The sequence below is a fragment of the Eleginops maclovinus genome, chromosome 6 (assembly GCF_036324505.1).
Source record: "Eleginops maclovinus isolate JMC-PN-2008 ecotype Puerto Natales chromosome 6, JC_Emac_rtc_rv5, whole genome shotgun sequence".
NCBI lineage: Eukaryota > Metazoa > Chordata > Actinopteri > Perciformes > Eleginopidae > Eleginops > Eleginops maclovinus.
The window spans coordinates 8,303,127-8,327,962 of NC_086354.1; the positions used below are offsets into that span (position 1 = coordinate 8,303,127).

Here is a 24,836-nt window from a genome sequence, read left to right on the forward strand (position 1 = left end):
AATTGTCAGCCCTCTACTGAGAATGGGGCCTTCTGCAGCCAGCCATGCTGTCTCTGTATACTGTCATAGCTTTACCGGTTATATAACTACCCTCTCTGTGAACCTCAAGAAAAGATAGCTTCTCATGCATTACAGTCATATGTCCACAAATAGATACAAAACAGTTGGTGTAGTGTGAGAACTTGTTTGATAAAGCTTTTCATACCGTATATGATTTTTGCTTTAGAAAGAAGGTCTAATGACGATATCTAGAGACTGACCATTAATAGTTATAGTCACTTATTTATTACAAAATTGGGGTTTGAGGATCTTAAAATGTTCATCTTTTGAATATGTGCAGGGAACAGCATTTTTATGAAAAGATTATTCCATCTTTAATCTGATCCATATACATGCAATATCTGTGGGTGGGTGGTGTGCGATAAAGCAGAATAAATCAAGGTTCATTCTTTCATTTATCTTTTTTTTCCCCGCACTTTTGCAACACCAGGCAGCTTCAAGAATGTGCTGGTTTGGCTCAAACACATGTTAACTCCCATAATGTTTTTTATAAAGAAGCAGAGGGTATTTTATTGTTGCAATGTGTGTATGTGTGACTACAAGGGAGAAAGGTATTCTTACTGAGAAATTATTAATTTCCTGCAAGTAATCCAACTAAATCGCGGTCATTATTTTCAGTTTAGGTAATAATCACAAGTGTGAAGCTTGTTTTTATTTAGAGTTCCAACTGTGTAACGCTAAAGTGATAAGGGACTGTATGAAAATTATTATAGTGCTCGGAAAACGGGAAAACAATTAACTTTTTTTTCTCTCATTAATTTTTCAATAGCGTTTGACTCCAAATCAATGCAGAATTGTGATAATATGCTAAGAGACTAAAAGATACGGCTTTCTACTGGATCATTATTTTATATGAATATTGTTCGGAAAATTCAGGCCTTTTTTAATGAAAAGTCTTAATTTCTTGTTTTTATTTAGTTTATTCTCAACTACAAAGTCATCTACAAGATGACGGATACATAAAGTAAAAACACATCTGTCTTCATCCATTTCCAGTTGTTTTATTCAGCGATTGAATTTCACACGTGAACTGTGTAAAGCTGAAGTGATAAGGGACTTTTATTTTTAAATTATTATAATGGAAGACAAATGAAAATCCATCCATCCATCTTCTCCCGCTTTTCCGTCAGAGTCGTGGAGGTAACAGCTCCAGCAGAGAGCCCCAAACTTCTCTTTCCCTGGCCACATCAACCAGCTCTGACTGGGGGATTCCAAGGTGCTCCCAGGCCAGCGAAGAGATATAATCCCTCCACCTGGTCCTAGGTCTACCCCTCGGTCTCTTCCCAGCTGGATGTGCCTGGAACACAGGGAGGCGCCCAGGTGGCATCCTTACTAGGTGCCCGAACCAACTCAACTGGCTCCTTTCAACGCGAAGGAGCAGCGGTTCTACTCCGAGTCCCTCCTGGATGACTGAACTTCTCACCGTATCCCTAAGGGAGATGCCAGCCACCCTGCGGAGAAATCCCATTTCGGCCACTTGTATCCGCAATCTCGTTCTTTTGGTCATGACCCACCCTTCATGACCATAGGTAAGGGTAGGAACGAAAATGGCCCGGTAGACAGAGAGCTTTGCCTTCTGGCTCTGCTCTCTTTTCGTCACAACGGTGCGGTAAAGTGACTGCAGTACCGCTCCCGCTGCTCCTAATCTCCGGCCCATCTCACGCTACATTGTTCCCTCACTCGAGAACAAAACCCCGAGATATTTGAACTCCTTCACTTGGGGTAAGGCGTCATTCCCTACCTGGAGTGGACAGTCCATTGGTTTCCTGCTGAGAACCATGGCCTCAGATTTGGAGTTGCTGATCCTCATCCAGCTGCTTCACACTCGGCCGCGAACCGATCCAGTGAGTGCTGAAGGTCACAGACCGATGAAGCCCTTAGGACCACATCATCTGCAAAAAGTAGTGGTGCATTCCTTAGCCCACCGAACTGCAAACCCCCTCCCCCACAACTACGCCTCAAAATCCTGTCCAGGAATATCACAAACAGGATTGGTGACAAAGCGCAGCCCTGGCGGAGGCCAACCCTCACCGGAAATCGGTTCGACGTGCTACCTAGGACCCTGACACAGCTCTCGCTTTGGGAGTACAGAGGTTGGATGGCCTTGAGTAGAGTCCCCCTCACCCATACTCCCGCAGCACCTCCCACAGTATCTCCCTGGGAACCCGGTCATACGCATTCTCCAAATCCACAAAGCACATGTAGACCGGATGAGCGTACTCCTAAGCCGCCTCGAGGATCCATGCGAGAGTAAAAAGCTGGTCCGTCGTTCCACGACCAGGACAAAATCTGCATTGTTCCTCCTCAATCTGAGCTTTGACAATCGGTCGGACCCTCCTTTCCAGCACCTTAGAGTACATTTTCCCGGGGATGCTGAGTAGTGTGATGCCTCTGTAATTGGTACACACCCTCTGATCCCCCTTTTTAAAAAGGGGAACCACCACCCAGGTCTGCCACTCCATCGGTACTGTTTCCGACTTCCACGCAATGTTGATGAGACGTGTCAACCATGACAGTCCCTCAACACCCAGAGCCTTCAGCATTTCTGGGCGGATCTCATCCACCCCCGGGGCTTTGCCACTGTGGAGTTGTTTGACTACCTCAGTGACTTCCCCCCCCAGCTCCGCCTCTAACATAGAGGGCGGAGTTGTCGGGTTCACGAGTTCCTCAAAGTGTTCCTTCCACCGCCCTAACACCCTATCAGTTGAGGTCAATAGCATCCCATCCTTACTGTACACAGCTTGGATGGTTCCCTGCTTCCCCCTCCTGAGGTGTTGGACGGTTTTCCAGAACAACTTTGGTGCCGTCCAAAAGTCTTTCTCCATGGCTTTTCCGAACTTTTCCCACACCCGCTGCTTTGCCTCGGCCACGGCTGAGGCTGCTACCCTTCAAGCCCGTCGATACCTTGCAACTGCGTCAGGAGTACCCAGGGATAACATATCCCGGAAGGCCTCCTTCTTCAGTCGGACGGCTTCCCTGACCACCGGTGTACACCAGGAGGTTCGAGGGTTACCACCCCTTGAGGCACCTAAGAACTTGAGACCACAGCTCCCTGCCGCAGCTTCGGCAATGGAGGCTTTGAACACCGCCCACTCTGGTTCAATGTCCCCACCCTCCACAGGGATGCCTGAAAAGCTCCGCCGGAGGTGTGAGTTGAAGGCCTCCTGGACTTGGGACTCCTCCAGACGTTCCCAGTTCACCCGCACTACACGTTTGGACTTACCAGGTCTGTCCAGAGGCTTCCCCTGCCACTCGACCCAACTCACCACCAGTTGGTGATCAGTTGACAACTCCGCCCCTCTCTTCACCCGAGTGTCCAAAACATGCGGCCTCAGGTCCGATGATACGATAACAAAATCGATCATGGACTTTCTGCCTAGGGTGCTCTGATACCACGTACACTTATGAGCATCCTTATGTTCGAACATGGTGTTTGTTATGGCCAATCCATGACTAGCACAGAAGTCCAGTAACAAACCACCACTCCGGTTCAGATCAGGGGGGCTGTTCCTCCCAATCACGCCCCTCCAAGTGTCTCCATCATTGCCAACGTGTGCGTTGAAGTCTCCCAGAAAGACTAAGGAGTCCCATTTAGGAGCCCCATACAGGACTCTTTTCATGGTGTTCAAGAAGGCCGAATACTCTGAACTGCTGTTTGGTGCATAAACACACACAACAGAGTTAGTCAGAGTTTTCCCCCCCATAACCCGCAGGCGTAGGGAGGCGACCTCGGAAATACTGCCGGTTCTCGGAAAAGTGAAAGACAAATGAAAATGTTTTCCCTAATTTATATTTTTTTGCCTTCTCCTCAATACAACAAATCAAATATTATATTACAGTTCATAATGAAGATACACAAACATTGTTGTATTAACTTGACTGTGTGGCAGAGTTTTCTTTTTTTTTTACACAAGGGCTCAAAGAAAACATGTATTACCTGTGTGTGGTTTGGTTTTTCTAGTAAAGTAAAACGTAACGTAAATAATGGTTCCCTAGTCCTTAAGTGGATTAATTTATTAGCTAATCGACAGATCAGTGAGACCGTTAAAATACCAATAAATATTAAATGTAAATATGTGTTTTTTTTCTTAATCTGCTTCGATTGGAAACTGAATATCTTTGTATTTGTCAGATAAAACAAGCAATTTAATAACATCACCGTGGGAAACTATGATAGGTATTTCTCACTTTTTGTCAAAAAAACGTATGGTGAAAATAAATTAGATTCAGATTTATTGACACTGAAAATAATCACGAGGTCCAGCCCTAATTGTGTCTGATAGACAGGCTTTCACCCCGTTGACCTCACTGAAGATGAAAACATCTGCACATTTAGTTGATGTAAGCTGCAAGTTGACAATTGTCACATTTTCAGCATTAGTCTCTGACTGACCAACGCAACATTGTTTTTGTTCGAAAAACGTTGTACCGGTCAACGTGTCCCGGAAGATTTCAATGTCCGTGACAAATGGGAGAAATTATGTCAAATGTTATCTGTGTTTATTATTGAACTTAAAAACAATTGATAGGAAGGCTATATAAAGAACGAGTTGATCAAGGCATGAAGATTATGTTTTTTTGTAAAAGCAGGCTATTTGGAATAGAAACCTGCCAATAGAATAAAGCAAACAAATATATATTACGAAAGGCAGATTTGACTGGTCAAAGTCTGGTAACTAACGACTAATGGACAAACTGCTATACACTCTGGCCCCATAGATTTGTCATCACACTGTCACACGACCAATACACAACACCACGTACACCACATAAAACTGAGGGAGAAGTAGATGAAAGACAGGCTCGAGAGTCCATGGTACGTCAGTCTGATGAATTCCTTCTGCTGGCCACGTCTGCTCACCTTCTGTTGCTTCTACTGCTGCACCAGTTTGTGTGTGTTGTCTATCGATATACATCTGTGAAAGTGAGCGATGAGTCATGTTTTTGTGTCATCTATCATCAATTCCTTCAAGTGTGAAATCAATGGCGTGTGACCAAAAACTGCACATCAAATGAGGCCAATATTTAGAAAGGCTTTTCACAAACGTGCACACTTGCATGCACACAGACCTTGGTGCCTTGACACACACACACTCAGTGACGCACTGATACAGAGACTCCCACCCACATAGCATTTGTTTTGCTTCCTTGTAGGCTGCATGAGGATATTCAGTTTGGTTTGACATTTTCCCATGAAGCTTTTCCATGGCTGATCCGCACGCACGCATGCACGCACGCACGCACGCACACACACACACACACACACACACACACACACACACACACACACACACACACACTCTCTCTCTCTCTCACTTGTTATTAAAGCATGTTTTTTTAGGCTCTTCCCAAACGTTGGTGGACGCTAATCCTGACTCCTTGTGCCTTTAATCCAGAATAAATTAATAATAAAAAGACACCAGAAGGTCTCACAGAGCAAGAAATGTGCATAAAGCTTTAGTATAGATATATATTCAGAGGAAGTAAAAAGAGTGGATAGTGAGCTTTACCCAAATAACTGATAGAACTATATGTGTCTGCATATCTAGATCTGCTATGCAGGATTTTTCCATGAGAAGGAGCTGCCAAATATTAGAAAGTTAAGTCAAACATCGTGCTCATACAACTGCTGGTAATTGTTTTTGAATGCAGTTCGCAGGCACAAGTCTGCCGAACATGCTGCCTAAATATGCATAATGGCGGATTTTTGTGGTGGAATAACATAAAAGAATGTTTGGAGAAGAGAAAGCAGAGAAGGGCCAAATCAGGTCTGTACACACCCCAACCCCTGAGACACACAACCCACAACTATCTACCCTCCAACCCTGCCATGTTTGAGCGATTTATGCTGGCTTCTATAACCATGGGGAGGAGAAACAAACTGTGTGTAATGGTATGTGGTCTGTTTGTGCATATGTGCTGTCAAAATGTACTGCACTCGTATTTGTGTTGGGACAGACAGTGTGTTTGTCTGACTGACTCTGTGTTCAATGCAGTCAGTAAGGGAAAAGTCCACAATGTTTTCATGGAGGACAGAAGCTCCCAGGCAAGCTAACATTATAAATCTAGGTTTACAGTAGATTTTATTGCTAATTATATAGCACTTTATGTCATTAACCTTTTGGCATTGATCCGCTGGAAGGTTTCGTCTCTGTTTTCTGGCTCCCAATAGCAATAAAAGTGGAATGAACTCCCTACAAAAGACTGCTGTAGCATTATGTTAGCCTTGGCTGAACTGGGGGGAGTTTATAGTACATTCGCTGTGCTAAAGTCTAGAGAGAGTATGAGATAAGTAAGGCGTAGCTTAAAAAAAGGCTACAATTCCATTAACCAATCTTTTGACATTTTTCTTTTGTATGTATTATACTGCATTCGTTCTAGAGAGTGTGAGATAAATTAAACTTGATTTAAACAATCATACCATTTCTTTAAACATCCTTAAAGATTTTAGGGAAATACGTTATTTGTCATTCTTGCAAAGAAATAAATGAGTTGATTGATATCACTATCATGTTTTTCTATAAGTCTAGGGGATGTTAGCTTAGCTTAGTCTAAAGACTTGGAGTGGAGGGAAACACCTAGTTTAGCTTTATCTAACGTTAACAAAATCTGCCTCCCAGCCTCTTAATCCCTGGGAAGAGTTAAGTAAACATATAAGATATAGTGGTAATAATTGGTTATATTTACGGACAAAGTCTGGCTAGCGGTTTGCCCACTATTTTGAGTTGTGATTGGTAAAAGAAGCAGCAGTTGGTTAGCTTAGCATAGAAAGTTACTGCGCCCATCCAAGAAATGGTGACATGACACCTTATAACCACAAACTTGTGTCTTCTGTAAAGATTAATCAGGGTTGAACTGTATGAAATTCAAAAATGGGTTACCTTTACGGTAAGGTAGGCTAATAAACACATTTCTAAAAGTGTCTAATCATTTTTTGCAAATTGACCTAATTAATCTGTAAGCATTAGCACTCTGATAGATTCATTTATAAAAGATTAACTGTTCTTACTGCTTCTAAATCACCAGTCACACGTTTTGTAGAGCAAATTAAGAGATTCTAAATTGACTCTGAACTAATTACACTTTGAAATACAGACTGTGCGGTAAGCAGCTCACTAAGCAGCGTTTGCAACTTTCTAAGCCTGTTTCTTTTTGTAGCAGGGATCGTAAGAGAAAAATCAATCACATCCGCAGAAAGTCGATGCCATTATCCACAAGCAGATACATCAATAACTCTGTTGAGAGAAGAAAGGAGTGAGTTTAGGGAGGAATGTACTGAATGTGATTTCTTTGAATAAAGTCTGCTCACAGCACTGGGTTTGATCTGATGTTCACCACATTGAATTATTTGGAACCATAATGGAGGAACGGAGGCAACATGGTTTATTGGGAGGAGTGAAGACAGGAATGTGGAGAGAAAGAGAAAGATGAGAGAGTAGGGAAAAGGTAAAAAACAATACAACAGAAAAAGTCTGTAGCAGATGAGCGAGTGAAAGCATGGAAAGCGGATGAAGACATGAATCGAGGCGGGGTGGTTAGAGAAATCACAGGACAGAGAGCTTCTTTGAGCTAACGTGACATGCGTGACACTGGTTTAGCCTGAAGGAACATTCCCAGGTCAGAGCTGTGTGTGTGTGTATTGGTGCTTGTGTGTGTGTTTGTGTGTGTCTGTGGAACTGGGGAGAAAAATTGAGTGATCACAGTAATGTTCTGTGTTAGCATGCACCATCACATGATGCCGCCTGCAGTCACACTTAAATCAACCCCTCGCATACACAAAAAGTCAGGACAAGATCACAGACAAAGCTAGTATATTCACACATAAATGATTATGACCATGTGTCTGAACGGATGTTTGCTTGAAAATGTGTGTTTTTAATTCATATAGAAAAAGACAAGTGACCGGTTTTTCTTTATTATATTCATGTTTATTTATTCCAAAAAGAAAGCCTGTTGTCATACCAGCTCTACTTTAGGGGTCAAATTAAGATAATGTGGATCAATACCTTCACAAAACACATGAAGCCTCAAGAACAGGCCAAATATTTAACAGTATCATACAATAGCTGAATAGTCACATAAATCACATCAACATCAGTAGTTCAATAACTGGTGGAAAAATAACATAGACAATGCATTTAAAGGCATTAATGTCACATGCGGGAAAGTACTCAATATAAAGGAAATACATAAAAAACATAACAAATGTCAGAGAAGAGCAAAAGTTTAAAATCTTCAAAGTTACTGCAGTGAGTGGTAGCAACGCAGTTTAACACTATATTGTCATCTGTACAATGTAGAAGTAACTGCAAGATTCAAAGCGTCAAAGTAACATTCACTATTACAGCTGCAAGGCTGATGAGCTGTCTTGGCTAATAGACCCTTGACCCCAAAATGATACACAGAACTTCGCCCACCGTTTAGTTTTGATATTTGTCGTTCTGAACACTTCTTTTGCCTGCTTCATTCACATCTCACACTTATATCCAAAAATACCGCTTTTGGAGAGCGCATGTTTCTTCTTGGACAGGAGGGGTGTGCAGCAGTCCATAATGGCAAGTGTTCAGAGTTTTTGTTAAAAAGAGTTTCCCCTCTCTGATTTCCAAAGGACGTCTTTTCAAAATGGAGGAGACTTTATATGATGTTTTTGACGAGGCACAAATAGGCATGTATCCTCATTCAGTCATCCATACTTCTTTTGTCATCATATCTATTCCTCTTTTACACTACCTCCCTCCTCAGGCTGTAGTGGACTTGTTGGTCATGCGGGAGTGGCTCTGGTCGGAGGCTCGATCGGTGACTTTCAGCTTCATGCACGACTGCTTCTCATCCATCAACATCTCAGCTGGTAGACACCAGCAGCACAGGCAGGACTAGAGGAGGGAGAAACGTGGATAGAAACATAATGAAGTATAGGCTGAAAGAAACATGCAGCTTCAGCATACATTGTTCAAACCTAATAGAAAAGTAAGCGGTTACTTTTTCTCTTTTGTTGCTGTTTACTGCGAGTTGCGTCGCTACATACGTAGTTTCTTAACATGTACTGCTGGCAAAGTAGGTCAGCAGGACAGACAGGTGCACATGTTCTGTCTCTATCTTTCCTTCCTTTTCTTTCTCCAAAGTGGCTCAAATGAAACTCACAACATGAGAAACGAGTTCCCTATCTCATACTCCGTAACTCTCGCAAAGTCAATAAGCTTAGCTGCTAGCAAGACCTTACACAGGTACTATCAAAACAAGTGAAGTAACGTAGTAAAGCCCTCCTGCTTGATTTGATCTTCTGCCTGGCTCAAGTGGGACATTGACCAGCGCCATGTGTAGAGCAGTTTAACGTATTTTTTACTTTTATCCATGTTTAAAAAAGGCTAGCAAAATGAGGAGTGCATGCCACACCTTGTGTTTCTTGGTATGTTGGAGGCCTAGAGGTAGTTCAAATAGTATGAAAGCTTTGTGACTTTCTTGGTAAGCTAAAAATACAAATACCATGTCTTTTGTTTGTCCTGTCAAAAGAAAAGCTAGGCCATGCAACTGGTTAGCTTAATTTAGCATATACGTACATCTTTTTTAATGTGTTTCTATCACTGGAAAATCTGAAAGAAAATACTTTCAAATTTAAACCACAACGAGTATTTCTTTTTTTAAGTAAGCTGTGAAAAATGGACTTCACATGACAATGTTCATAACTTGGATTACAGTTCATCTTTTAATAGGTGGATGATTCTAATGGAAACGTTTTCAGACTTAATGACAGGCTCAAAAGTACAGAGTGACCTCAGTTTTTTCTGTATCTATTGGTAGACTTTGCAGGAAATCTGTTTAAAGTTTATTTCTTAAATTGTGTATATATTCTTTAAGATATTTCGACTCTGAACATTGGATATGGTACAACCTTACCCTGAAGCAGTTCTTGAAGCGCTTGCTGACCATGTAGAGGGCGATTGGGTTGATGCAGGAGTTTACAGATGCCATGTTGATGCCAATGTAGTCCAGCACCAAAAAGAAACTAAAAGAGTTACAGAGACAAATTAGTTTACCATAACTCTGCCTTCCTGCGGGGTGAATCGTTATTCTACTGAATTCTCCAGTTTTCTCTGTCCTATATTTTCTTGTGCTCTGCAGATCATGTGTTGTCTTTTTATACCTGAGCAGTTCGCATCTGTTTGGATCTTTTTCATCATAAATGGTTAGCTTCAGGATACGGCTGAGGTGGAGAGGCAGCCAGCACAGAGCGAAGACCAGAACCAGACAGAACACCGTCTTAGCCACCTCTCTTCGCTGAACACACACATAAATCACAGTACAGTTTGTCCTGACAGTTCGGAGCCAGATGGGGACATGGTGAATTTTGGCACAAAGAAGTCTAACATCATTGAGATATTTTCGCCTAAAGGTTATTAAAGTGTTAAGCTGGAGTAGTGAAGAAGACACAACTGTATTTTTTATAGCTCTCATTTGACACACTAGTGAGTGTATGAATGGTCTTCTGTCAAGTTTTGAAAACAAAAGATTGATTTTGTTCCACTAGAGTTGAAAATTGTAATTTTTAACACTCTATATGAAGACTGTTAGTGATGACTAAAATGTGGGCCAAGTGAAATAAAAGCCCTCAGCGAACCTGTTTGAGGTGGTCACTGAGAGCAATCTGGACTCCATTCTTCTTCCTCAGCATCTCACAGGTCATCAAGGTGTAGAAAATAGCCGTGCAGACCAACGGCAGACAGAAATATGCACTAAACAGCCACCAGTCCTTTGCTGATTTATAAAACTACAGGGAAGAAATAGGAAAACAGCCCAGAGTTACACACAAGCATTTGTAGGAGAGAGCATAAGGTGAAACATGTCAGAGGAACATTTCACAGAGTATCCCCAGTCTGACCTGCACCGCATTAAGGGATTCAAGGGCGTATCTCCAATTCAGAGTACTTCAGTGGATCATTGTTGTTATTTTAGGATGGAAGCCTCATGAACACACATACAGTATATCGCACCCTCACAGGAACTGCACAGTTTTATGTCAGCCAAAAGAGCGATGACTCCTGGAATATACCATTATTTTATGGACAAAGCTTCACTGTCTTTAAACTCTGTCTAACCCTGATCTAGCCAGGAACTCCTTCCTAGTATAATTAGTATGCACATGTATTCATATACAAATCAGTGTGTGTGCGCTTCTCCTTGTGCGTCTTTACATGTCAGTATGTAATACAGTGGGGCAAAAAAGTATTTAGTCAGCCACCAATTGTGCAAGTTCTCCCATTTAAAAAGATGAGAGATGCCTGTAATTTTTATCATAGGTATACCTCAACTATGAGAGACAGAATGAGAAAAAAAAATCCAGAAAATCACATCGTAGGATTTTTAAAGAATTTATTTTCAAATGATTGTGGAAAATAAGTATTTGGTCAATAACAAAAGTTCATCTCAATACTTTGTTATATACCCTTTGTTGGCAATGACAGAGGTCAAACGTTTTCTGTAAGTCTTCACAAGTTTTCACACACTGTTGCTGGTATTTTGGCCCATTCCTCCATGCAGATCTCCTCTAAAGCAGTGATGTTTTGGGGCTGTCGCTGGGCAACACGGACTTTCAACTCCCTCCAAAGATTTTCTATGGGGTTGAGATCTGGAGACTGGCTAGGTCACTCCAGGACCTTGAAATGCTTCTTACGAAGCCACTCCTTCGTTGCCCTGGCGGTGTGTTTGGGATCATTGTCATGCTGAAAGACCCAGCCACGCTTCATCTTCAGTGCCCTTGCTGATGGAAGGAGGTTTTCACTCAAAATCTCACGATACATGGCCCCATTCATTCTTTCCTTTACACGGATCAGTCGTCCTGGTCCCTTTGCAGAAAAACAGCCCCAAAGCATGATGTTTCCACCCCCATGCTTCACAGTAGGCATGGTGCTCTTTGGATGCAACTCTGCATTCTTTCTCCTCTAAACACGACGAGTTGAGTTTTTACCAAAAAGTTCTATTTTGGTTTCATCTGACCATATGACATTCTCCCAATCCTCTTCTGGATCATCCAAATGCCCTCTAGCAAACTTCAGACGGGCCTGGACATGTACTGGCTTAAGCAGGGGGACACGTCTGGAACTGCAGGATTTAAGTCCCTGGCGGCGTAGTGTGTTACTGATGGTAGCCTCTGTTACTTTGGTCCCAGCTCTCTGCAGGTCATTCACTAGGTCCCCCCGTGTGGTTCTGGGATTTTTGCTCACCGTTCTTGTGATCATTTTGACCCCACGGGGTGAGATCTTGCGTGGAGCCCCAGATCGAGGGAGATTAGCAGTGGTCTTGTATGTCTTCCATTTTCTAATAATTGCTCCCACAGTTGATTTCTTCACACCAAGCTGCTTACCTATTGCAGATTCAGTTTTCCCAGCCTGGTGCAGGTCTACAATTTTGTCTCTGGTCTCCTTTGACAGCTCTTTGGCCATAGTGGAGTTTGGAGTATGACTGTTTGAGGTTGTGGACAGGTGTCTTTTATACTGATAACGATTTCAAAAAGGTGCAATTAATACAGGTAACGAGTGGAGGACAGAGGAGCCTCTTAAAGAAGAAGTTACAGGTCTGTGAGAGCCAGAAATCTTGCTTGTTTGTAGGTGACCAAATACTTATTTTACTGAGGAATTTACCAATGAATTCATTAAAAATCCTACAATGTGATTTCCTGGATTGTTTCCCCCATTCTGTCCCTCATAGTTGAGGTGTACCTATGATGAAAATTACAGGCATCTCTCATCTTTTTAAATGGGAGAACTTGCACAATTGGTGGCTGACTAAATACTTTTTGGCCCCACTGTATATGTGCATGTGCAGGTTTGCGACATGCACAGCTGTGTCAATACACACCATTTCCCCCCACACTGAATTACAAGCTTCATAGGGTCTGTGTGTCACAGCTCACCCTCATGAAATCAGTTTTCTGCATGGGGTGTAGCAAACAGATCCTCAAGTGTTCTCCTTTGTAGTCCATGGCGATCATGTCGAAGGCTATTGCCTCGGGCACAGCCAGGATGATGGATATTATCCAGATGAGCGCGATCTCGATAGCCATCCACTTTGGAACTCCGATACCTTTGATGCGGCTCCACGAGGCCACCGCACGATACCTGGTATATCCAACATGTGCAGTCAGTGAACTATCCAAATATTATTAGTTAAGGGAATGGGAACTGTTTGGGAAACAATAACCACTGTAGACAGGAGAGTTAGCTCAGAACATCGATGCCACTTTCATTTCTGTACATTAAATTTGTCTTAAACCAGGAGTGAGTTAACTGAGCTAACTAGCACGTTCAAGCTAACCAAAACCACAACATGCTATTAATTCCTTTTTTTGCACCACTGATTATGAAACCAGATGTAATGTGTGAATTGATTGATTACTTGTTAATAATAATAAGAGATTTTTAAGGCCTTTAAACACAGGGGCATGACAAAACAAATCAAAACTGTTCATACGGGCATTGATGCAAATTTGCGCCTTTTTCAATTTAAAATATCATATAGACTAGCAGGATCCTATTGATCCAGAGAAGTCTGTCTGAGGTAAACTGTTGTAGCTACATCAAGCTATATTATTGAGGGAATTTGAGCTCCCCTCCCACCGTTGTGCAGTTTATTTGTTTTGGGCTTTTTTCGTGAAAGGTAAGAACGGAAACAGATGAATCTGGAATATGCTGCCTTTGACTCGGTTAAAGAAATATCAAGTCTGTGCTCTTGCTTAGGACCAGACCTATGTTGTTGTGTTACAATTTTTATTTTGGATGCCTATTTTGCACAATTTGATTGGTTGACGCCATTAGAAGTGCCAAAGTTTAGAACAATCGACCATGTTCCGAAAAGGGATTACATTATATTGACCTTACTGAAGGTGGTCAGAAAGGTATTGTGTATATTCAAGAAAGATGCACTAATTCTTTAAGTAATTATAGTATCAGACATCCCTCTCTTATCCAGACAGACAAAACTGATATGTACATTCCAGCTTTTTCTAAACTAGGCCTATAGGAATGTAGTTGACAGTCAAATACAGACAATCTTAACATGTGCAATAAAATACTGTAAGTGTCAATGTATTGATCAGCAAAGTTAAATCAGGTCACAATTCAGGTCAAAGGTCATTTGTCTGAAATGTGATGTTCCCTTACAGTTGACATAACCTGAGGAAGTATGATGTGTCATGATTACCTGTCAATACTCAAAGCGCACAGACTCAGCACTGTGATCCCCACTGAGGCTTTCTGGACAAATGGCACCAGCTTGCACAGAGTCACTCCGAAAGGCCAGTCCTCCGCCAAGAGCTGAAAAAAGAGGCATAAAGAGTTGATGATAGATTGAAACCATGAGAGGGAGTGAAGCAAATCGTCTGGCTACACACTTTTCTCCCCAGCCCTCAGGCATCCAGTGTTGACCACGAATGCGTGAACCTGAACTTATCGGTTTCTACAAATATCAAAAAGCTTTTTCTCCCCTTGTTTTTTGGTTACATATTTCTGGTCTTTTCATGAAAACAAAGTGAGGCCTCTGTTTAGCCTCAAGGCACGGTAACCCAGACAGGTACAGTAGCTCCTGGAGAACAAAACTATGCTAAACCCATACAGTATTAAGACTTTTCATGTCTACTTTAGATGAGCTACTGGAATGTGAGTGTAGATCAATTGGAATCATATGTAACGCGGTATCTCCCCATACCACCCTGTCTCTCCTGTCTCTGCTCTGGTATGCAACAGCAGCCAGTTGTTTTAACATGCTTGCTCCCTTACCCAAATATACTTGGGTCTTTTCTCTCTCACTCCCTCTCTTTCTCTCACACACAAAAAATGAGCCCAACAGAAAATAACATACCGGAGACATAAGGGGATCTAGAGGGGCTCAGAATCCAGTAAAGTAATAACCCTGCAAAAGCCCCCTTGCAAAAGATTGTGTGTGTGCACCCACATGTTGTGTGCATTAGGAAAGGGTGTGTCTGTAAAGGGTTTAATATCCAATATGCAACACAAATATTTGCATATGACCTTAAAATACACTTTAATGAACTTAACCAAAATTACAATGAAAATCCAAGGGACTTTTAAACTGATTGGAATTTTAAATGATTTTAAGGCCAAAATAATAATCCCAGCTCACCTTATAAACATTAATGGGAATTGCGATGATGATGTGCAACAGGTCTCCGAGTGCCAGGCTGCCGATCAGGATGTTCGGCCCGTTACGCATGCACTTATTCTTATAGATGATTCTCAGCAGTGTGGAATTGCCAATAATACCCACGACAAACACCAGGCAGGACACCACCGTGTTGATGTACTTGAATGTGTCTCGGATTTCCGTGGGTCCGGTGCACATTGGAGGTAGCCGGCGGCGGGGCATGGTCATGTTGGGCCTCACCACACCTTGTGCATCTCTCTCCACAAGCCCAGGTCTTTGGGTCACAGCAATAAGGTCCTGGGGCATTCCTTCCTTCGGCTTTAGCTGCCCACTGACCACAAGGACGTAACCCGCCAAGAGGAGTACCTCCAAGCAGAGAAGATGAGTCTTCATGCTGGAAGCTGGTTGTCAATATGTTTTTTTATCCAACACGTCTGAAATTGACCTTCTTCGAGTGTGCCTGGAACACAAATAAGTACTTTATAATAATTGGACTTCAGGAACATAAAAAAAAAACTATTGAATCTGGGATATTAGGCTCCAGGGTTTATTATGTGACTATACTATAGCTCACGCAGCTGACAGCCTTATATAAAGTCGCTAAACCGCTAAATTAAGATCCGTAAGACACAAACAACACGGTAGCCAAATGTTTTGGGGCATACCATAGAGTCCCGGATCCATTCCCAGCTGGACAGACCACCTTTATTTCCCCACATTTTCTTCTGTTCACAATAGCTTGATATAAAATAGTGACATTAAAGGACCCTAAATTACTGTTGTTTATTAAAATCGCATTAGTTTTGCCGTTGATGGAATGTACAGAAAAATATGATAGCTGACAAGAAGAGAGGGTATTTGAAAAAGGGGAAAATTGTTTTTGATTTTGGCTGAATATTTTACATTTTTGGTAGGATTGGGGAAGAACTTTATTTATTTTATTATTTTAACTTCCCTTTAAGGAAATGGGTCACTACTAAGTAAAAAGTTCCATCAAAAATAAGATCATTTTCACATTTAGATGGTTTGTCAAGGTGCACTTTTGCAAAGGAAAGAAGTTCAATTTATGGATAACAGTTGTGTTAGCGTTCACACTGGTGACGTTCATTAGATGTTTGAATAGGATAGGTACATGATTAAAGAAGCCGTAACCACTGTTATATTGTCTTTGACATGAAGGTAGGGTTTCGCACTTTCAAGTCAATACAGGTTGAAGTAAACTTCAATAACCCTGAAGAAGGTTAAAAGGTTAAGTGACTTGGGAAAACGCCTTTTTTTTCATTTAAATAACCCCACCTAACAAACTCGTCCCCAAACCAATCAATAAATGTTCTCCTGTTTCTGCCGTTTAAGATCTTACTTACCTAACTCTCAGCTGATGTAGAAATCCTCCTCTTCATTTAAACACTCCCAGTAACTCTCAAGCTCTCAGGACAGAGAAAAGTTCCCAAATTGGAGGGATGCTGTTCCTGAAGTGACAGTGAAGTCATGTCTACCAGTAGCTGTCCTCTCTGTCACTGGTGTCAAAGGGAAAAAGCTGCAGCTCTGTGCTCTGGTCGGCCCCTCGTAGTTCCCTGCTCTCCACTACTGGCGGCTGAGTCTCAGTGTACACAGTCTCAAGAGTTTGCTGAGTTTGATCCCTGCCCCCCACACCTCTTCTGATGGGGGAAAGGGGGTGGAGGAAGACAGAGGAAGGCAGGCAGGATGTGCACAAGTTAGTCAGTGTTCACCAAAGTACCCTCGTTCTAATGGAGGAAACTCTCAATCAATTCAAGGGGAGATATACTGTGTTGCTGTGGTGAGTTTATAGTGCCCTGCTTTGTTGTTATGATATATCCCCTAAGGCATTATCCATTAATATTCCTACAGGGGTGAAAATTCCTTATTTATTGTTCATTTTAAAAGGTTTCCGTTCTGCCCTTTTGTTCTCTTTCGTAAGACAAACTATGAAACAAAATCACTATTTGATATTGAGCTATTTCATTCAATACGCATCCAAAGCTGTCCTATCACTTGGGTCTTATCAGGCTGTCAATGTGCACTTACATTGCAGATAACTGCAACATGTAAGCCAAACTGTTACTCATTGTAATGTAATGTTAGAAATCACATCCAAGAAAACTGCAGAAAACACATTCATTTTCACACTAGAACGTTCTATCCGTTAAGTCTGAAGCATTTGCAAATAATTGTTATCAAAATGTCCTTAACATGAATGGAATGGAGACCTCACAACATACTGTTATGCAGTCAACGTTTTTTGAATATGGTTGTAAAGTATACATACAACCACAACAAGTTATAATGTGACAGTTGAGCATTTTAGGGAAGAAAGACATTTGCATCGACCTTTTAAAAAACACATCTGTTTGTCTTCTAATTTATCATATAAAGCTGTAAATGCGATGCACCTTGAATCCTTTAACCGCTATGCTAGCTGTTTGTGCTAACATGCTAATATTTAGCAGGTTTAATGTTTACAATTATCTTAGTTAGCTTGTTAGCTATTAATATTAGGTAATTAGCACTAAACATAATGTATGCGTTATTATAAAACCCATGCTATTCTTGGCTTTGGGTAGCATTATAACTTGAGGAGTGGCCTAGCGTCAATGCCTGTGCGTATTTCTTGCCTATAAAAGCATTGGGCTTCATAATTACACATATAAAGCAGTTGATGCAGATGTTATGTGGTTCCTGCGTATCCTTAACTGGTCTTCAAAGTAATTGAATTCATGACATTTAAAAATAAGGCCTTAAAAGTTATTAATCTTTCAAACTTAAACATTCCAAGACAAAATAATTTGCCAAATGCCTTTTTCATTTTAACACAAGATCAGCAATGGCTGTCTGCTAGCTACAATGTGCATGGCAACATTTGTTATGCTACCATTAACATTCGGGCAATATTTACCAGAAAAAAGGTATATGATTTCAAGTAACTAAATCTATCATTTACTTACCTTAAGCTAAAGGAACCCACATTGTGCATGTATGTCGGCTGAAACGCAGGTGTTACTGTACATTAGGTGAATTTTGCCGGGAAATGGCTCCATATGTCCAAGGTTTATTTAATTCTCAGGTGGACATGAGTGTTTATACCACATTTCCCGGCACTTCATCAAATTGTTGACATTTTTACTTAATACCAAAATTGTCAAAATCATTTTCATGCTAATTAAAAGTCTGAGGATAATTAAAGTCAATCGGAACATAAGCATTAAAAGACGTTCATCATGGCAATCCATCCAATATTGATGGAGTTATTTCAATCTGGACCAAACTTGTGGACTGGTTGACGGTCACTGGAGCATATTTTTAGACTTTGGTTAAAAAATGATTAAGGCTTTTATATCAAAAGAGTGGTCTTTCTTCCCAGTGATTACTTTCGATTCCTAAGGGGGTTTCTCCTCTCTTCACCCTGGTCTTGTCCACATGCATTTTTTTTCTCACGTTGACTGACAATGGTAAACATGCTTGTATGTTTTCTATTTCACCCTTTAGCTTCTTCCACATAGTAAAGCAATTTTCTGGTCATGTGGATCCAATGACACACTGTGTAAAATGTAAATAACATGACAGTAAGCATTCTGCCTAGTCCCTGGTTTTTGCTTTATGACAATAATTCTGATACAAGTATTTTTATATCTATATATTAATGATTTTAGGTGTGTCCTTTGGGCTGTCTGGAGGCCACCTGTGCTGGCCTTGTGCTCATCCTCCCTTTGAGGCTCATAATTTCTCTGAAAAGTCTTCCTCACAGGCCAGACAGCCATCAGCACCAGATGTGTTTCTCTGTTGATAGATTACCATCTCAGTGGAGCCCTAAAAACGTATATTATGTACAGTATTTTTGTTCTGTTTGACTGTAGTATGTGCACTTCAGCAGGAGAGTTCAGGGGAAAGTGATTCTTGTCTTGGTTACCGTGGTGTTGTACTCACTTGAACTGCTTGGTTTGCGCAACTTTATCCCTCTAAAGATGATTACGGGACTGTATGAAAATGATTACGGGGTTAGAAAAGAGGAAGTAATGCAACTTTGAATGTATATAAGTGCAGCACAGGGAAAGATGAATTGCGACTTTGAAGTTGTCGCAATTCATCAACAGAGTGAATATATTACATTTATTTGACAACTGTATACTGGTAACTTCATAAATATAGATTTTATATATGCAACATGTAATATCTTCATTATAATATGCATATAGATTCTAGATTTAATTGCCCAAGAGTATACAAACTAGTTAAGATTATCACTGACCACACCAACTGCAACAGTACAATACTACAGTACTTCCTCATGCAATAATAATTAAAAAATGAATATAAGATATTATAACACTTACTCACTTCAGAATGGTCTTTATCTAAAAAAATGTGAAGCGTCAATGATCTGATTAGGCCCCAAAATGTGACTGATCCCTTAAAAAATGGAGAAAGATGTTTGACCTTTGTTTAGATTGGGGATACATTGTATGCCAGAATAAACAGTTGTGACCTGTAACTTTATGTCAGCTGGGTGCGAATCACTCACAATCTATTGCGTACTAATTGAATTGAAAGTGTGTTTATACCTTCAGGTTTTAGGATTTGTAGAACAACTAGATCCCAGCTAATGACAAACGTTCCCTCATGCCCGCCTTCGTCCTTTCGACAACAATATCCCTATTTGTCCGTCGACCACATGTGTGCTTCTCTTCCCAAAATGGCATGTAGAACTGTGAAATGCTCCCCATGCCATGTGATGGCAAAGTTATCTCAATATCACGCCTAAGATGCGAGGAGCAGTAGGCGAGCCTTGTGAGTAGTGAGACAGTCCTCTGGCTCAGGTTCAAGCCCCCGGAGGCATCAAACATAGAACACTGAAACCCTACATGACTCCAAAAGTTTGGTCTGCAACAGAGACAGAAACGTTTTTGATTGGAGATCATTAACAGACTTAAGAATCCTCTAACACATTTCACATAAAAAAGGGATCTAGTGAGAGGGGTTTATAGAGTTAACAGTACAATGGGACCCAATGTGACAAAAAACCTAATGTTTTTCACATTTTTTAAAATATATTTTTCGAATAATAAAGTAGACCCATATTGTGAATAGGGTTTTTTAAACATTTATATACATGTTTTGGCTCGATTAACCTCCCCTGGAGCAGTTTTGGACGGCAGTACATTACTTTGTTAAGTGTTGCAGTAACTTTTTATAGTAAGAATCAATGTGCTAGATTATAATTTGAAGACGGAAGATGGTCTAAAATGTCCACTCGAAATTCGCTAGATTAGTCAAGGGGCTGGAGGACTGGAGTAACAACTGAAAGAACAGAAATTGTCATATTTTCATGCTCTCTTAGCATTATAGTCATTGGTATTGTATTAAAGAGCCAGGCATTAGGGTAAAGAATTCGGAGGAGGAAGATTTTCTTCTGTTTTGCATTGTGAAGATCATCATACTATTATTACCATAGACCAGAGGAGGAAAATATGTTCTTCCTGCATTTCAAGGATAAGTTAGAAATGTTGAGAACAATTCTGAAATGTCAAAAATAGAAGTCTACATTTTTGTGAATGAATCAAATCACCATCGTTAGAACACACACTAAAAGTTTGAATTTGAATGAGTGTTTTATTCTCAGCATTTGGATCTTATTCTTGACATTTGGCCTCAAAAGGCAAAAACAATTCTTCCTTCCTTAAAATCGCCTACGGTACTCCAGAACTTTACTACATAAGATAAGCCTCAAGATCAATGGGTTAACTGTCACTGAAACCAATGTTTTACTATCTCCCATTTTGGTGAAAGACTTTTATTGCTCTCGTTTGACAGTGACTGATGCCCCGAACATTTTACAATTTAAAGCAAAGAGGGGTTCACTCTTTCTTCTTATGTTTTTTTGTGCAGGTTTTTTTTCCTATTTTACGAGAGGAGCAGAATCGTATCTTCAGTTATATCTAACGAGCACAAAGAGCTGACTTTGACAACAAGAGGACACATTACCTAACAAACAATACACCCTCTGAGTTCACCCTGTTAGATGCAGGACATACTGAATTATGCCTGCCGGTGTGTTGTTATGCATACATCTTGTGTGTGTCCTTGTTCCGAGTGTCAGAACAGGCAGAAGTTTGCCCTGTGGCCTTGTAATCTGGGCGGTGGGTTAATAGAGAGTAATTAGCTGCCACTTTATTACATCTATAAAAAAAGGAACTCTTGGTTCTTTCTTCACTCCATTAATCCTTTGTTCCCTCTGCTTCCCGAAGTGCCTTTGTTCATTTATTTCCTCTGGATCCTTCTGACTAATTGTATTTGCATCAAAGAAAGAAGCTTCTGTTTCAAACAAATACATTTATAAATCCTGCAAAAACTGAACCCCTTATTCCCTCTGATCGCAATTTTTGGAAAATTATGTGAACGAGACTTCTTCTGGTCAAGAGAATGCCCTGCTGGGACATTTTAAATAAATCAATCTTCCTGAAATGATAAAAAAGAAGCACTTTTCAAAGTTAATTTCTTCAAGGTGTTTGCCATCTGCGTAAAGAGCAGAGCACATGTTTCCACTCTCTGCAAAACCGGCAGAAGTGAAATGTGTTGAATCTGAACCCCCAGAGTGTAGTCCACAAGCAGCACAGAGTGATGCAGGAATGAGTCTTAAAAACTGTAAGTGAGTTAGCATTCCACCACTACCGGTTCCTTTGTCTCAAAGCCAATATTTTTTCGAACGTGTTTGTGGTTAATAGAGGCTGTTGAGTTTGTCACGTTTTGTTCTCGGCATAATCAGCAGTGTTTGATAAAAGTTCTTTGAAGTATGTCACACGATATCCATGAAGGCCTCTATCCCAGTTTAAGTCCAGAAGCCAGGGAATTAGTTAGCATTTTAGCACCTCATTTTGCTCGTTTTGAAAGTCAATGGACTTTTGACTAGTTCTTCGTGAAATAAGGCCTGTGGTTAACGGTTTGTTCTACTTCATAAAATATATCAGTAAATAACCCCACTCGTGAATGTCGGAAGCTTCATTGGTTCTTAAAAATGGCCGTTGCCATCAAGTAGCTAAACTAACTAATAAGCATCCTCACACTGAGACGAGTTTGCCTTTAGCTTAGCCGTGGTGATGTAGTTTGGTGTAGCCTAACGTTAACTTTTTACTTCAGGTGATAGCATTTACGCTTAAAAAATCTTAAGTGGAGTGAATAGGTGGCACTTATCCTGCTGGACAAAGTGTGTAAGTATTGAACGTGTATCAGCATTCATAAATATGTAATCGCCGCGCCACACTTTTCAGTGTGTAATTTAACATTTTTATACCCTTTAAGATGAGTACTTAATGCAGCACATTGTTTATCAACAAGTCTTTCTGAGAGGGGTTTGCACTCAGTTGTGCACAGTCAAAGTGGCAGAAAAAGTGCCAGATATAGGCAGGAAAAAAGAGAACACAACAAAAGCCTGGATGTAGGTATATTTCACCATGTTAACTGATACATACATCACAGACGGAGCCAGTCCCCTCCTCTCTAAATGACTAATGGTTTAACTTGAAAGGCTAGCAGACAGTGATTACAAAGCTCTTTTACAATGATGGGCGCAGTTGCAGTCCCCACAGGTAGTTGTAAAATGTCTGTTACCATCTCCACGGTTTGACTTTCCCCTCTGTTGAGAGACAAAAAGGAGACGTTTTGCCCCTCCGACACTCTTCACATCGACATTATGAACCGATGAAACATAATGAAACGACTATGCTGCAGCCCTCGGGCTACCCCTGCACCCAGGATGCAACGCTGCATCGTATGTCATTGTGCTGGGTTTATTGCCCCTCAGGCCATCTTCTGTTCGCTCTTTCTCTCTGCGTGGCTGTCCTCCTGTGATAATGGCCCGTTGACTCTGAGCTTTTTGATATCAACACAATTCACTCTTATGTGTGTGTCACTGTGGTAAAGTCTTTCCATACATTTTCAAAAGAGGACAGACATAGTTTTTCATATGCAACACAGATAGAGGAAAAGACAGAGATGAGTTTAGGTAAGACTCTTTTGATTTCAAGTTCAGATAGGATCTTAACCAATTCCATGTCGTTTTTGTAATTACCTGTACCCTTATTACTGGGAATAAGTAAGCATCTTTCTTCTTGATCTCTTTTGATATTTTCCCAAGACATTTTTTTATTTTTATTTAGACAAATAACAAAACTAAAAAATAATTTTCCGAGGAGCCACTTTAAGCACATTTTTTGACATGACCTACATACTGTATATGATATAAATATACGTTTCCGACATATTGCACATGGAACATGGCTACTCTGACTTCATCACATGCAAACATTGCACGGAAGCAGAAAGGACTCGCTCAAACACGCTTGTACGGATAACATGTGCTAGAAACCTCTAATTTGCTGTATCAGTTTCACATGGTGTGTGTTTTGCATGCATTTGTATGACATATGTGCTTTGAGTATAGATGTCAGATGTGATGATGCCAACACAACCTGTCAGCAGGGGTTCAAACAGTACGTGTACACATTTTTTCCCACAATGAGTCTCCTTCCCCTGGATCTGTCCTCCACACATGATTTTGTGTACACCTTCTTATGGACTCTTTCACCCAAACATGCCTGCCTCTCTTCTGCATGTATTACTTCTTATTCACTCCCTCACTTCTGAAGCAAAGGATTAATTTTAACTGTCCTCTTTTCTTGGAAATCAGTGTGTTAACAGCACCACCAGCGTGTGAAACGATTAGAGACACACTTTCACCTTGGACGGGGTCAGGATCACCAACCGAAGCCGTGCTTATCTTCCCAAAAGACAATAATATAGTCATCCGGTGGGAGAAAGTAGTGGAACAGCAATTTTGCTTCAATGTCTTCTGGACTTGCAATCCTTATAAAGGATTTTCTACGGGGGAATGTGACTTTCCCTAATTCAATTTCTCCCTCTCTGTCTCTTGTCCTTTAGTGACACCCTCACAGTAATTAAAGCGCTTCAAAAATAATTATTACACTATTCATCCGCAGTGAAACTTAACGCGTGATAGTCTGCACATGGTGTAAGCAGTGCACAGTGAGAAGCTTGGTACATGTAATACGCCACAAAGGAGGCTCTTTCTCTCCCCCTCACTCTTACTGTCACTCTCTCTTTCTGTTTCTCACACATTGTGCAGAGTCGTTCATCTGGCTATGTACTGTATATAAGGCTCTCTATGTATGCTCGTCTGTCTATCTCATGACTGACGGGTTAATCTTCTCAAACCTTTATGGTGTTATAGAACCAACATCACGCATCATAAGCCTGTTATTTGCTTAAAAACAAAAAACAAACAAACCGAGCGCATTCATTTAACGAAAATGAAAATTATGCTAGGATGCGCTACAAATGGGTAGCTTAAGGGTGCTTACACAAGCCATAGTCTGTTTGGCTAGTCCCTAAGAGTGAAAAAAATACTTGTTGTTAGTTTCTTTTTAAGTCTGGTTTGGTTCCACAGTTCAAAACCCCCCCCCAAAAAAAGAAAGAGTAAACATGGAAATAAACAAGTGCAGAGAAATCCGTAACTAATCAATATTGAGCAGAACGGGCCACAGTTTTTAAAAGCTTTAATGAGGCAATAAATCAAGTGATAATAGTGTATTTCT

The 24,836-nt window shown here is 40.9% G+C and overlaps 2 protein-coding genes across 2 annotated transcripts in view; one reads left to right on the plus strand and one right to left on the minus strand.

Moving 5' to 3' along the window:
• The window catches only part of erich2 (glutamate-rich 2), a 78,083-nt gene that overhangs the window by 6,076 nt on the left and 47,171 nt on the right, over positions 1–24,836 (plus strand). The gene's annotated exons all lie outside the window — the stretch shown is intronic.
• ednrba (endothelin receptor Ba) lies at positions 7,967–16,830 on the minus strand. The gene is made up of 8 exons (XM_063884890.1): positions 16,578–16,830; positions 15,193–15,673; positions 14,254–14,366; positions 12,968–13,172; positions 10,676–10,825; positions 10,202–10,335; positions 9,955–10,063; positions 7,967–8,933 (listed from the first exon to the last, which is right to left on the minus strand). Exons 2-8 carry the CDS (start codon positions 15,604–15,606, stop codon positions 8,799–8,801), a joined length of 1,260 nt encoding a protein of 419 aa, XP_063740960.1. The 5' UTR covers positions 15,607–15,673; positions 16,578–16,830; the 3' UTR covers positions 7,967–8,798.